Source organism: Mustela lutreola, chromosome 9 (assembly GCF_030435805.1).
Source record: "Mustela lutreola isolate mMusLut2 chromosome 9, mMusLut2.pri, whole genome shotgun sequence".
Classification (NCBI taxonomy): Eukaryota; Metazoa; Chordata; class Mammalia; order Carnivora; family Mustelidae; genus Mustela; species Mustela lutreola.
Genome location: NC_081298.1, coordinates 124264499 through 124277063, shown reverse-complemented (window position 1 = coordinate 124277063; position 12565 = coordinate 124264499). Strand labels below are relative to the sequence as shown.

Below are 12565 nucleotides of genomic sequence, written 5' to 3'. Positions count from 1 at the left end.
CCAGCACTGAGGCTAGTTAATAAGATACAGAACTTGGAACCTTTCTAAGGAGCAACACAGCATCTTAGTATTAGAAAGAACTTTATAAATTATTTCATTTAAACTCTATGTAATAGATAAGAAAATGAAGCCCAATGAGGCAAAATGATGTCCCAAGGTCTTCAAGCTATAACCTGTTTTCTTATTCCGAATATGAGTAATGTTCTCTGACCAGTTTTATGTGAGTGACTTTTTTTTAAAAGATTTATTTTTTTTTTTTTTGAGAGGGAAAGAGTATGCAGCAGGGGAGGAGGGCAGAGGGAGGAGAGTGAGAATCCCAAGCAGACTTCCTGCTGAGTGTGGAGCCTGAAACAGGGTTGATCTCACGGCCCTGAGATCATGACCTGAGCCAGAATCAAGAGCTGGACACTCGACTGACTGAGCCACCCAAGCGCCCCTGTTAGTGACTTTTCTCTGGAAACTTTGGCTGAATTTTAAAAGATTTGAGGCCATTTTTCTGAACATATATTATTCCTTTCTTGGACAGCCCTGTCAGAGTCACCATCTCAGGACTCTTTAGAGGCATTTATGTCAGAAATGAAATCTGGGAGTGCATTGGATGGTGTGTCCCGGAAGAAACTTCACCTGAGAACTTTTGAACTGAGGAAAGAACAACAGAGACTTAAGGGATTGATAAAAATTGTAAAGCCAGCAGAGATTCCAGAGCTGAAAAAGTAAGTCTTAGTTATACTTGAAATTTTAAATAAGCATGTTTGCATAGATAACATTTTGAATTATGTTATTTTCTTAATATTAGAGAATAGAAATAAAATATAAGAAACCTTTTAAAGCACAGGAGGCAGTGATTTCATAGAGTCTAAGCCATTTCCTTTGTGAAATACAGACTGCTGTAGGGTTTTATAGAAAGCTATAGTGATTCCTCTTTCATTAGAAGGCTTTTTTTTTTTTTTTTAATAAGATTTATTTATCTGACAGAGAGTGAGAGAACACAAGCAGGGGGAGTGCAGAGGGAGAGGTGGGGGAAGCAGGCTTCCTGCTGAGCAGGGAGCTTGATGCAGGGCTCGATCCTAGGACCCTGGGATCATGACCTGGGCCGAAAGCAGACCCTTAACTGAGTGAGTCAGCCAGGTGCCCCAAGGCTCTGAATTTTTTACTTAATCTTTTAATGCAGAGTAAATTTCTTTAAAAAGCAACATGACAAAAGGCTGATTTTGGTAATATATAAAGACCTTGAATAAGTGGACAACCATCTACCAAAGAGAAAAATGGGAAAAGGGTATCAACTGAAAGGCCACTGGAGAAGAAATACAAATAACTCTTAAATATATTTTAAAAAATGCTCTATCTTGTTCATAAGAGAAATACAAATATAATAATGTAATAGCCATTTTTTAAAAAAATATTTTTATTTATTTATTTGACAGAGATCACAAGTAGGCAGAGAGGCAGGCAGAGAGAGAGAGAGAGGAGGAAGCAGGCTCTCCGCCGAACAGAGAGCCTGATGCGGGGCTCGATCTCAGAACCCTGGGACCATGAGCCGAAGGCAGAGGCTTTAACCCACTGAGCCACTCAGGCGCCCCTGTAATGCCATTTTTTAATCTATGATTTTAAAGCCACAGATGAAAAAAATAAAAGTGCAGATTGTCATTTTTGCACCTGGTTTGTCATTCTTAAGAACCAGTTGATAACTTCAGTGTATTTAAATACCTTTGTAAAAAAATATCTTATTTATTTATCTATTTGAGAACGAGAAAGAGAAGGAACACAAGCAGGGGAGCAGCAGAGGAAGAGGGACAAGCAGGCGCCTAGCTTAGCACAGGGCCCGATCATGATCTGAACTGAAATCAAGAACTGGTTTCCCAATTGATTAAGCCACCCAAGAGCCCCTATACTTAAATTCTTTTTTTAAATATACTTAAATACTTTTAAAGTGGAATTTCTTCTTTTAAAATGGGGGAAGGCATAATCCCCTAAAGTTGATCTTATTAGTTAACTTTGATTTTGTGAAAATTATTGGAAGAAATTAACCTAAATCCATTTTTCTGAGTAATTTGTACACAACATTTTGGGAATAGTTTTTCCCAGATTTAGCTAATGTTTGTGAGTGTGCAGATGTTTGTATGGGGTGTGTGTGTGTGTGTGTGTGTGAGAGAGAGAGAGAGAGAGAGAGAATAAGATCCAGTCTTTCAATTTGACAGTATTTTCAAATTTTGTTCTATGTGATATCAACAAATTTTGAAATCATTGAATAGGTTGCTATGGAAATGAGCGACTCCTAGTGAGCACAGTTCAGGTAGGCATCTCAAAAAGTGGTATTGCCTAGGTGGGATCACTCATGTATGAAGGCAAGTAACTCACTTAGGAAGTTTCTTGTTTTCTTTTGGTCTGTGCAGTCCTGTACAGCACCCAGTAGTCTCCTGTGATATTAAAATTAAATGAAATTAAAAATTCAGTTCTTCATTCAAGTTAGTCAGATTTCAAGTCCTCAATAGCCACTTGTGGCTAGTGGCTACTATATTGGACAGCACAGATGTAGAACATTTCCATTATCGCAGAAAGTTCTGTTTGGATGAGCTGCTATAAGTAGGCTCAGCATGGAGCCCAACTTGGGGCTTGAACTCAACCACCAAGATCAAGATCTCAGTTGACATCAAGACCTGAGCTGAGATCAAAAGTTGACCACTTAAACGACTGAGCCAGCAGGTGCCCCATGGACAGTGCTGTTTTAGATGGTCAGTAAGCATTAATGTAGCCCTTTACAAATGTGTATAAAACCTGTAATTTGATGCTAGGGGTGTTGCATAGATGAATATCTAGATATTGGGAGACACTTTTTTTTTTAATGGGGATATAAAGGTAAAATGTCCCTGGAGCCCTTGATCATCTGTACAAAAAATTAATCCCCAAATTACTAGCAGTTTTATTAAAAAATTGATGTGTAGTTTGGATATTTCATGCAGTGATTCGTAGGTCAGTCCACAAAGGCTGTCATCCAAGTGGTATTTCATTTACTGATAGTGAGGAGGGGCGTTAACACTCAAGTTAGACTCCCTGGCTTTCGCTCTCAGCTGTATGAATTATTTTTGGGCATTTAGAGGCAGTTATATAGTTCCTTTGATCCTTGCTTCCTCATCTGTAAATTAGAAGTACTATTGATGTTGAAAAATGACATGAATAGGGGTGCCTGGGACTCAGTCACTTGGGCATCCGACTCTTGGTTTCTTGGTTTTGGCTTGGGTCATGATCTTCGGGTCATGGAATCAAGCCCCACATTGGGCTCTGTGCTTGGCAGGGAGGCTTGGGATTCGCTCTCTCCCTCTGCCCCCCCACCTCCCCCCACTCATGGGCTCTCTTTCTCGCTCATTAAATAATATCCTTAAAAAGGGAAAAATGACATGAATAGCACTTGACAAAGTGCTGGCCTATGTGTATTATTATTGTCATCATTGTCCTATTTCTGTTATACCTAGCAGCTATTTGTAACATTGTATTTGTGGAGAAAGGATGAAAACTCCTGAGGCATAGTTCAGGGTAAACAAATAACAGTGAGTTTTATTCTAACCAAAATCTTTTCCCTTGGTAAGTCATCCCTGTGAGAGGGCTATGTCAGTGTCCTCTAGAGCCTCCCCTCTTGCTGTGTGTGTGTCTGCTTAGTTTTTCCTCCCTTTCCTACTTTAGATCCTGGCCTTTAGATGTATATACCTTTTTCCTCCTCTTCTTGAGGATTGAACTTCCAAACTTTCTACCTAACACCTTTCTCCCTGACCCAAGCAGCTCTTGATTGTGATCCCGTCCTCTGCCTTTTCATCTCCGTGGGGTGTCTTTGCTTGTCCTCCAGACCAGCCAAGCTATTTATTGGAACTGAAAAATATCTGTGTTGCTCTTGACTTTGTCCGTGGATACCAGAATCTTCCTGAAGCCTTTGGGGATGGGCTGTGAAGGATAGTATTTGGCAAAGGGTCTTTAAAGCCAGGCACGCAGGATTCTTCTGGTGTTTTGGATAAAATCTTGGCCTCACCGGAATAGATGTGTATAATTGTTCTTTCTTCTTAGGACTGAAAGTCAGGCTACAGATGTGGAAAACAAAGCTAAAAAGCTTACATTGCCTCTCTTTGGTGCTATGAAAGGAGGAAGCAAATTCAAATTAAAAACGGGAACAGTAGGGGTAAGTTGTGGGTCATAGTGTTAAACTTTTCGCTCTTCAGTCAGTTTGCATGTAACTAATTTGTACATTGAACATCAGTTTATTAATTTGTGATGAATGTTGCATTTTTTTTTTCCAGGTGGGTAGATAGTGTAACATTTGTACTAGGCTAACATTTGTTAGTCATGTAGTCCCTGCACCTGGCCCTGCCATATGGCGTTCCTAACTTCATTTAATCCCTCTAACACTTTGTGATGTGTGGGAATTACCACCTCTCGCAGGTGAGGAAACAGTGTCAGAGAGGTTAAATATGAGGTCACATCATCATTAAGTGATTACTAGACTGGCAATCAAATCCAGGTCCTCTGTTCTTGAGTTTTGTGATCTTTCTACTGTCCTCTAGCACTTCACTGGTGAATGTTTCCTTTGAATACATCCCTCTTTACAGATTCAGCTTTTAAAAGGTCTTATCACCTAAAGAGCAGAACCTTGTGTGTTAGCGTGCGAGGGCTGCCCTAACCAAACACCACAGACTGGGTGGCTTAAAAGACAGAAATTTAATTTTCTAGCAGATCTGGAGCCTGGGTCCAAGATCAGCATGCCTTGGTTTGGAGATGGCTGCCCTCTTCCTGCATCTTCCTGGGGTCTTCCCTGTGTGTACTTGCACCCGTGGGGTCGCCCGCTCCTCTTACAAGAAACCAGCCATCTTGGGTTAGGGCCTCAGTCTAACTGCTTTCTTTTAACTTACCTCTTTAAAAATTTTATCTATAAATATGTTTACATTCTGAGGTACTAGGGGTTAGGACTTCAACATACGAATTTTGTGGGGACAGAATTCAGTCCTCAGGACCTTGAATTAGGGAAAACTGCCCTCTGGTGGCAGAAGCCTGAAGTCTCAGGTTCACCTGAGAGGCAGGCTTTTCTGTGAGGGTGAGGGGAGAGGAGGTGCTTATGTTTAGTTAGAGGAAAAAATCTTTACTATAAAAGCTCTCTAAAGAGGTTTACTGAATTCAATCTTATATTTAAGAAATGATATGCCCAACATATACTTTGGTATCTCTCCATTCCTTAAGCTTCAATCAACCTTTTCTTTTTCTAATAATTTTATTAAAAGGTTTTGATTAGAATATTTGGCTTTATTCAAGAAATGTCTTCAGGGGACGCCTGGGTGGCTCAGTTGGTTGGACGACTGCCTTCGGCTCAGGTCATGATCCTGGAGTCCCGGGATCGAGTCCCGCATCGGACTCCCAGCTCCACGGGGAGTCTGCTTCTCCCTCTGACCTTCTCCTCACTCATGCTCTCTCTCACTGTCTCTCTCTCTCAAGTAAATAAATAAAATCTTTAAAAAAAAAAAAAAAAAGAAATGTCTTCAGGTGGCGCCTGGGTGGTACAGTCGGTTGAGCATCCAACTCTTGGTTTCAGCTTAGGTCATGATCTCAGGGTTGTGAGATCGAGCCCCAGGTCAGGCTCCTAGCTCAGTGCAGAGTCTGCCTGAGATTCTCTCCCTCTCCCTTTGCCCCTCCCCCTGCTCTCTCTCTGTCTCTCTCTCTTTCTCTAAAATAAATAAATAAATCTTAAAAAAAGAAATGTCTTCAGGATCTATTTTACTGATTTACATGTCTCATTTCTTTGAAATTGTGTTAAATCTAAAATGAAAAAGCTGTACAAATGATCTGTTTCTTAGAAATGTGTGTCTGTTACCCCTGGAAGATTTTGTAATGAATTAAGATCCTTTAACACCATGAGGGGTGACAGGATAGAATTCCTGCAGCTGGCACCTGCAATAGATGTTAGTTCCCACAAGCTGTTTCAAGTGTCCCATACTTAATATTCTTTTGATCCTAGAAACTCATAGAGGTATGTGTTAAACGTCCATAGATGGGCAAAATCTCATGTGCAAGTCCTCCCTCCAGCATAATTCTGCAGGGTTCATCAGTCTAGAGAGGTTAGACATTTCATATATTTAGCTTAATCTCCTTGAAGAGATTTGTCTCTGTCATTATGTAGCAGTGTTTGTTCATGATTTGTTTCTTTCATAGAAGTTACCCCCTAAGCGTCCAGAACTCCCTCCAGCTCTATTGAGAATGAAGGATGAGCCCGAAGTAGAAGAGGAGGAGGAGGAAGAGGACGAGGAGGAGGAAAAAGAGGGAGATGAAAGGGGGAAAATGGAAGCTGGAAGCAGTAGGCTGCAGCACGAGACAGAGCCAGAAGATGCAGTGCAGGAAGTGAGGCCTCCCACTGACTTCACCTGTTCTAAAGAGACAAAAGCCCATGGTAATATTTTTCTCCTTCTTCCTGTGCTGTTCAGTGGGGCGTCTGCATTGATTGCGCTTAGGTTTGGAAAGCAAAACCAGTTCTTGGTTGTGTATTTTGACTTTGTGGCACTTTATGGTATGGGATACAGCTGACTCTGGAAACATACTTTTTTGGTCTTTCTTGGACTATTTGTCATTATTTATTCTCATTGCAGAGCAAGAGCAGGTATTTCCAGTCTATTCCAGAATTATGGAACATTGAAAGCTGTGGAATCTGAAACCGCAGCTGCTGTGGAACAGCCCAGAGCTGCTACCATTGTGTGATTGGTGGGCAGTAGAAGAGGGTGCATGATGGGGCCTGATCAAGTAGTCTCAGGGTAAACCTCCCCTTGGTCATTATTTTCCCCATCCCTAAAACAGAGACTAAGCATCACACTTCTTAGGAAGCATAGTGCCTTATTCATCTTTTTGTCCGTGGTACCTAGCGGAAAACCTGGCACACCGTACTCACCCACCTTAGCCAGGATTTGACGGCAAATGACAAAAGAGGGAAGTGATTGGTTTGCAAATATGTTTTCTTCTGATTATGAGGAAGGTGTATTCATTTTTAGAAACTTTGGCTCACACATAAAAGTCCAAAGAAGAAAAGGGAAATCTCCTGCAGTCTCACACCCAGATATCATTGTTCATCTTTTCAGTATCTTGTCCCTTGTCAACTGCAGGAGTTACTTTCCTGCAGGGTGGCCAACCCGTCTGGCATTGTTAAGACTTCACAGAAAATAGGGCGCATGAGGAAAAACAGAACAAAAACCGACATGAAATATGCATGGGAATGCATGCATGCATGCATGTTGCTTCCAAAACAAACCTGGCTTATCATCATAAAGGCCAGGCCTGGTATGGAGGCCTTTTCTTGAATCATTCTTAGTTGTTTGAGAAAGAAAAGTTTCTGATTTTTCATCTGTGAAGAGCTCTTTTGTTTTTGCATGCTCCTTTGTTTGGTTACTGGCAAAATGCTTAGCCTTTTCAAACAAGGTACTTACACATACTTTTTTTGTGAGTCCAATCTTTGATCCATACCTTGTGAGGGTGGCGTATAAACAGAATAGTAGGAGGCCGAGCAATAAGGATTATATTTATTTTGTTCAGGGACCACAAGAAATATGTGTATAAAAATAGCAGATTTTAAAATTTGGTAAAGAAACATTACTGAGTAAATCTGCAGTTGATTAGGGATTACTCTAGGCCTCTGTTAGGATTGTATTGTATATGCTGTTTTATAACCTATTTTTTTCGATGTCTTAAAATACTCTTTTAAAATGTGGAGTCAAATGAGGAGCACAGTGGTCCATCACATGCTGGTGCCGTGATTTATTTAATCACCCCCTATTGTTAGACCTGAACATAATTTATTATTTTTGCTATCCTAAACATATTGTATATATAATAAATCTTCGTACTCATCTCTGATTGTGTTCTTTGAATATGTTCCTGGAAATAGAATTTCTAGGCCAAGGAATATGTACATTTTTAAGGCTTTTGGTAAGTAGTGCTGAAAAGTTTTAACTCCGAGTTGGCCAGTTTTTAAACTGGAAAATTGATTTCTCTGTTAAACATATGGAGGCACATTTTTTGGAAAATCTAATTAAGGTTATTGAAGCTAATGATAGTAAAGCTGGATGATTATGTATTTATGTAGCTTTTCTTGCTTTTGTTTTTGTTTTCTTGGTTCCCCATTATGAATTAAATAATAACAATATGCTCTGGTTCTGCATTTTATAGAAAACATGTCTCAACTCAGCCAAGAGGAACAGAATAACGATTATCAAGAGATTAGAGAAACAGCTGCATCATGTGAGGAACCCTCAGGCAAGTAGTGCAGCCAGCTCCATTGCTGCTCTGCATACAAGCAAGCAGCTGGTGTCAGAGAGGAGGGGTTGGCGACTGAGCTGAGGCAGCACAGAGAACGGCCTTTCAGACACTGGGTAGGTGCTCTGCCAGGACCCTAAACAGAACTGGAATACATGAGAGGTTATGTTTGGTGCCATCCCATTTGCCTTTCTTAATTCCTTTTCTGCTTCCTCGGGTTTCGTCTCCTGATCTGCAAAATTCCTAGTGCTTTCGCGCTTCCCTCTGCCCGTGCAAAGCCCTCCGCAGCTTTTCATCTCCCAGAGATGAATCTGCCTATCATGGGAGCAATTCCAAAACTATTAAGGTAAATTGGTTGAAAGATTGGCCTTTCAAAGGCCTCGTTTGGGGGCACCTTGGTGGCTTAGTTGGTTGAATGTCTGACTCTTGGTTTCAGCTCAGGTCACGATCCCATGGGTTGTGGGTTTGAGCCCTCCATTGGGCTCTGCGCTCAGCACAGAGTCCATTGGAGATTATCTCTCTCTGTCCCTCCCTTCACTCGTGTGCTCTCTCAAATAAATAACCTTTATTTATTTATTTATTTAAAGATTGTATTTATTTCTTTGGCAGAGAGAGAGCACAAGTAGGCAGAGAGAGGGTGAGAAGCAGGCTCTGCTGAGCAGAGAATGGGACACAGGGCTTGATCCCAGGACTTTGGGCCAAAGGCAGACACTTAACTGACTAAACCACCCAGGTGCCCCAATAAATAACCTTCAGGAAAAAAAAAAGGATTGTTTTTCTACTGTTTAACTATAACAGTTGAACTGTAGAATGGTAAAATCAACCCCATTTTTCTTTCCCTTTTCAAATGGTGTGATTATATTCAAGCTTGTAGAACAGCCTTAGGATTGAAAACTAGAGTTATTAGCAGAGAGGAAATTCTCTTAAGATAGTCTTTATAGTAGAAGGAATTTTTTTTTTTTAAAGATTTTGTTATTTATTTATTTGACAGAGAGAAATCACAAGTAGAGAGGCAGGCAGAGAGAGAAGGAGAAGCAGGCTCCCTGCTGAGCAGAGAGCCCAAGGTGGGCCTCAATCCCAGGACCCTGAGATCCTGACCTGGGCAGAAGGCAGAAGCTTAACCCACTGAGCCACCCAGGCGTCCCTATAATAGAAGGAATTTTTGAGAATTTGATGGTTACGTGCTTTTTTCCATTTTTATAATGATCTCTTAGGGGGAATTTTTTTCTGTTTTACTTATTCTGAAATAGCTGTTGCCTCTTGCTTTTCTTTTTCTCAAATTAGCATCAAAGAATGAACATCAGAAAAACAGAGATGAATTGAAAAAAAAGAAAGCTCCCGGTCCAGGCAAAGTAAGTACTTTAGCCGTAATCTTCACCTCTCTAGAAGTAAAAATGAATCCCTTTGTCATGGGATTAGAAGAGTGAATTTTTAGGGATTGTCTTAGCAGAGTTCCCAATTGCCTAATACTCACTCTTTTAGAAGTCTGGGCTCTCTTTTATTTCTGAATTTTTATGTTTTCAATTCTCTATTCTTGTCTCCATCCATACTGTTCCCTATAACTCTGCATATACCTCTTTGATTAATTTGTGAATCTTTGTTCATATCCTTTTATGCCATACAAAGACATTTGAATAGTATATTTTTATTTGACTATTTTTATTACATAGAAGATAGAATGTAATATTCTACATTCTACATCAGGATTTATTATTTTTTAACCTATTGTGGAAATCACTGTGTATCAGTTTACCAAGAGCTTCCTACTGTATGGATGTACTCAACTTAGCCAGTTCCCTACAGGTGGACACGTGGGTTGTTTCTAATCTTTTACTATAACAGTGCCATAATGAATAATCTTGTGTATGCATAATTTTATGTGGCTATAGTAAGTTCCCCAAAGTGGGATTGCTAGATTGTGTCAGGAGGTCCCCAGGACACCCAGGCTAGGTCATTCACAGGAGTCCTCACAGGACTCAGCCTGTGGTAGTACTCATAGCTACAATGTACTAGAGTAAAGGATACCAAGTACAGTCAGCAAAGGGAAAAGGCACAAGGGGCAAAGTCTGAGGAAATCATGCATAAGCTTCCAAGAGTCCTTTTCCACTGGAGTCACATAAGACGTGTTTAATTGCCCTAGCAATGAGTTGTGACATCTTATGAAATGTTGCTAACCAGGGAGGCTCATTAGACACTCAGTGCCCAGGATTTTTATTGGGGACTGATCACCTAGGCACCTCCTGCATGTCATGCCCCCAAATTCTGTTCTCCCAGAAGAAAAATAGATGTTTAGCACAAACCATATTGTTTTTATAGACAATTTAGGCACAGTGACACTTTTATCAGGGTAGTAGGAACCTTCCTGAAATCCAGGTCCCCAGATACCAGGCGAGGGGCCAGCCTTAAAACAGGCCTTTCAAAGGATAGTCAGTCTTGCCCTGTTAACTCTTTTCTGCACCTAGATCAAAAGACAAATGCCAAATTTCCCTATATGTGGGTTATATCATTAGAACTCATACCTCTGTTAACAGTCCCTTTTAGAAAACATCACTTCACTCTCACTGACTAAAAATCAGTTTGTTGAGACTTTATGAGAAAAAGTCAAGGTTCAGAGAGAGTGTGTTCCACCATTTTTTGGGTTACTTATGTCAAGGTAATTAATGGAAGCTTTTCCCTTAGTTTTTATTTGCTGACAGGTAGAGGGACAATAATTCTTAGAGTTAAAATTCTTTTGAATAAAATAACCTATCTTTTCTTTGTAGCTTCCAGCAACACTTTCCTCCAAATATCCAGAAGATGACCCAGACTACTGTGTGTGGGTCCCACCTGAAGGTAGATTGTTTTTATTACTTTTCTTCTCTTCTGAGACTTATTTATTTATATTTCTGAATAGGTAATGTATGTTTAAGGTTCAGAATAAAGGTGTTGTAAGAGTATGTAGTGGGATAGGGCACCAGGTAGTGTAGTCAGTTAAGTGTTCAACCCTTGATTTCGGCTCGGGTTGTGATCTTAGGGTCATGAAATCGAGCCCCATGTTGGGCTCCTCACTCAGTGCAAAGTCTGTTTGGGATTCTCTCTCCTTCTGCCCCTCCCACCGATTGACTCAGCATGCTCTCTTTCTTTCTCTAAAATAGATAGGGGCGCCTAGGTGGCTTGAGCTAACTTTTGCTCAAGTCATGATCTCAAGGTCCTGGGATCAAGCCCCCTGTCTGGCTCCCTGCTCAGCAGGGAGTCTGCTTCTCCCTCTCCCCCTACTGCTTCCCCTGCTCATGCTCTCTTGCTCTCTGTCTCTCTCTCAAATAAATAAGTAATCTTTGAAAAAAAAAAATCTTAAAAAAAAAAGCATGTAGTGGGAATGTTCTCCCTTCTAGGGAAACAGAGTAAAAGATCTAAAGAGACATATCAATCAAATACAGTTTGTAGGTTCTGCTTGAATCCTTATTTGAACAAACAACTATTAAAAAAAATATACACCAGTCAGATAATTTTGAACACTAGCCAGATGTGTGATGATACTAGGAAATTATTAATTATTTTAAAATGTGGATGATGTTATGTGTTTTAGAAAAAGTCCTTATCTTCTAGGACTGTGTACAGAAGTGTTTACAGACGGAATATCTGGGATGTGCCTTAAGATAATCCTGTAGAAGTAGAGGATGAGGGAGCATGGAGGGGGTAATGTCACATATTGTTGTTGTAGCTGGGTGATGAGTATATGGAGATTCATTACTTTTTTTTTTTTTTTAACTTCCGCATGTCTTTTGCATTTTCTTTAAAGGTTTTAAAACAACTACTACTGGCTCTGCTTTAGCTACTTGGTGTTTTCCTCTAAAGCAAGCCAAATATCACCTTGTGACTTCTTATATATGTCACATAAAATGCTTGTATGAGCAATTAAATACATAATATTTCACCATTGTTTTTACACAAATAGAAGCATATTCTTTTTTTTTTTTTAAAGATTATATTTATTTATTTGGCAGAAATCACAAGTAGGCAGAGAAAGGGAGAAGCAGGCTCCCTGCTGAGCAGAGAGCCTGATGCGGGGCTCAATCGCAGGACCCTGAGATCATGACCTGAGCTGAAAGCAGAGGCTCAACCTTCTGAGCCACCCAGGTGCCCCTAGAAGCATATTCTATATCTTGCTGTTCCGCACTTAACATTATATGGAGATCCTCCCATAGCTATTTATAGAGTCCTTCCTTCCTTCCCTCCCTACCTCCTGTCCTTCCTTGTAGCATAGTTCTTTTTTTATGGTACAGATAATACCTTTACTTATTTATTCCTTCAATTTTCC

The 12565-nt window shown here is 40.3% G+C and overlaps 1 protein-coding gene across 2 annotated transcripts in view; it reads left to right on the top strand.

The window, feature by feature from the left end:
• The window catches only part of SLC4A1AP (solute carrier family 4 member 1 adaptor protein), an 89709-nt gene that overhangs the window by 20737 nt on the left and 56407 nt on the right, over window positions 1-12565 (top strand). For both annotated transcript variants that reach the window (XR_009357422.1, XM_059188748.1), the window contains exons 8-13: window positions 527-713; window positions 4054-4165; window positions 6184-6418; window positions 8182-8268; window positions 9553-9620; window positions 11031-11100. Coding sequence is in view for 1 of the 2 variants with exons in the window: in XM_059188748.1 (XP_059044731.1) it covers window positions 527-713; window positions 4054-4165; window positions 6184-6418; window positions 8182-8268; window positions 9553-9620; window positions 11031-11100 (759 nt within the window). In the remaining variant the exon portion in view is untranslated. The remainder of the gene's footprint in view (window positions 1-526; window positions 714-4053; window positions 4166-6183; window positions 6419-8181; window positions 8269-9552; window positions 9621-11030; window positions 11101-12565) is intronic.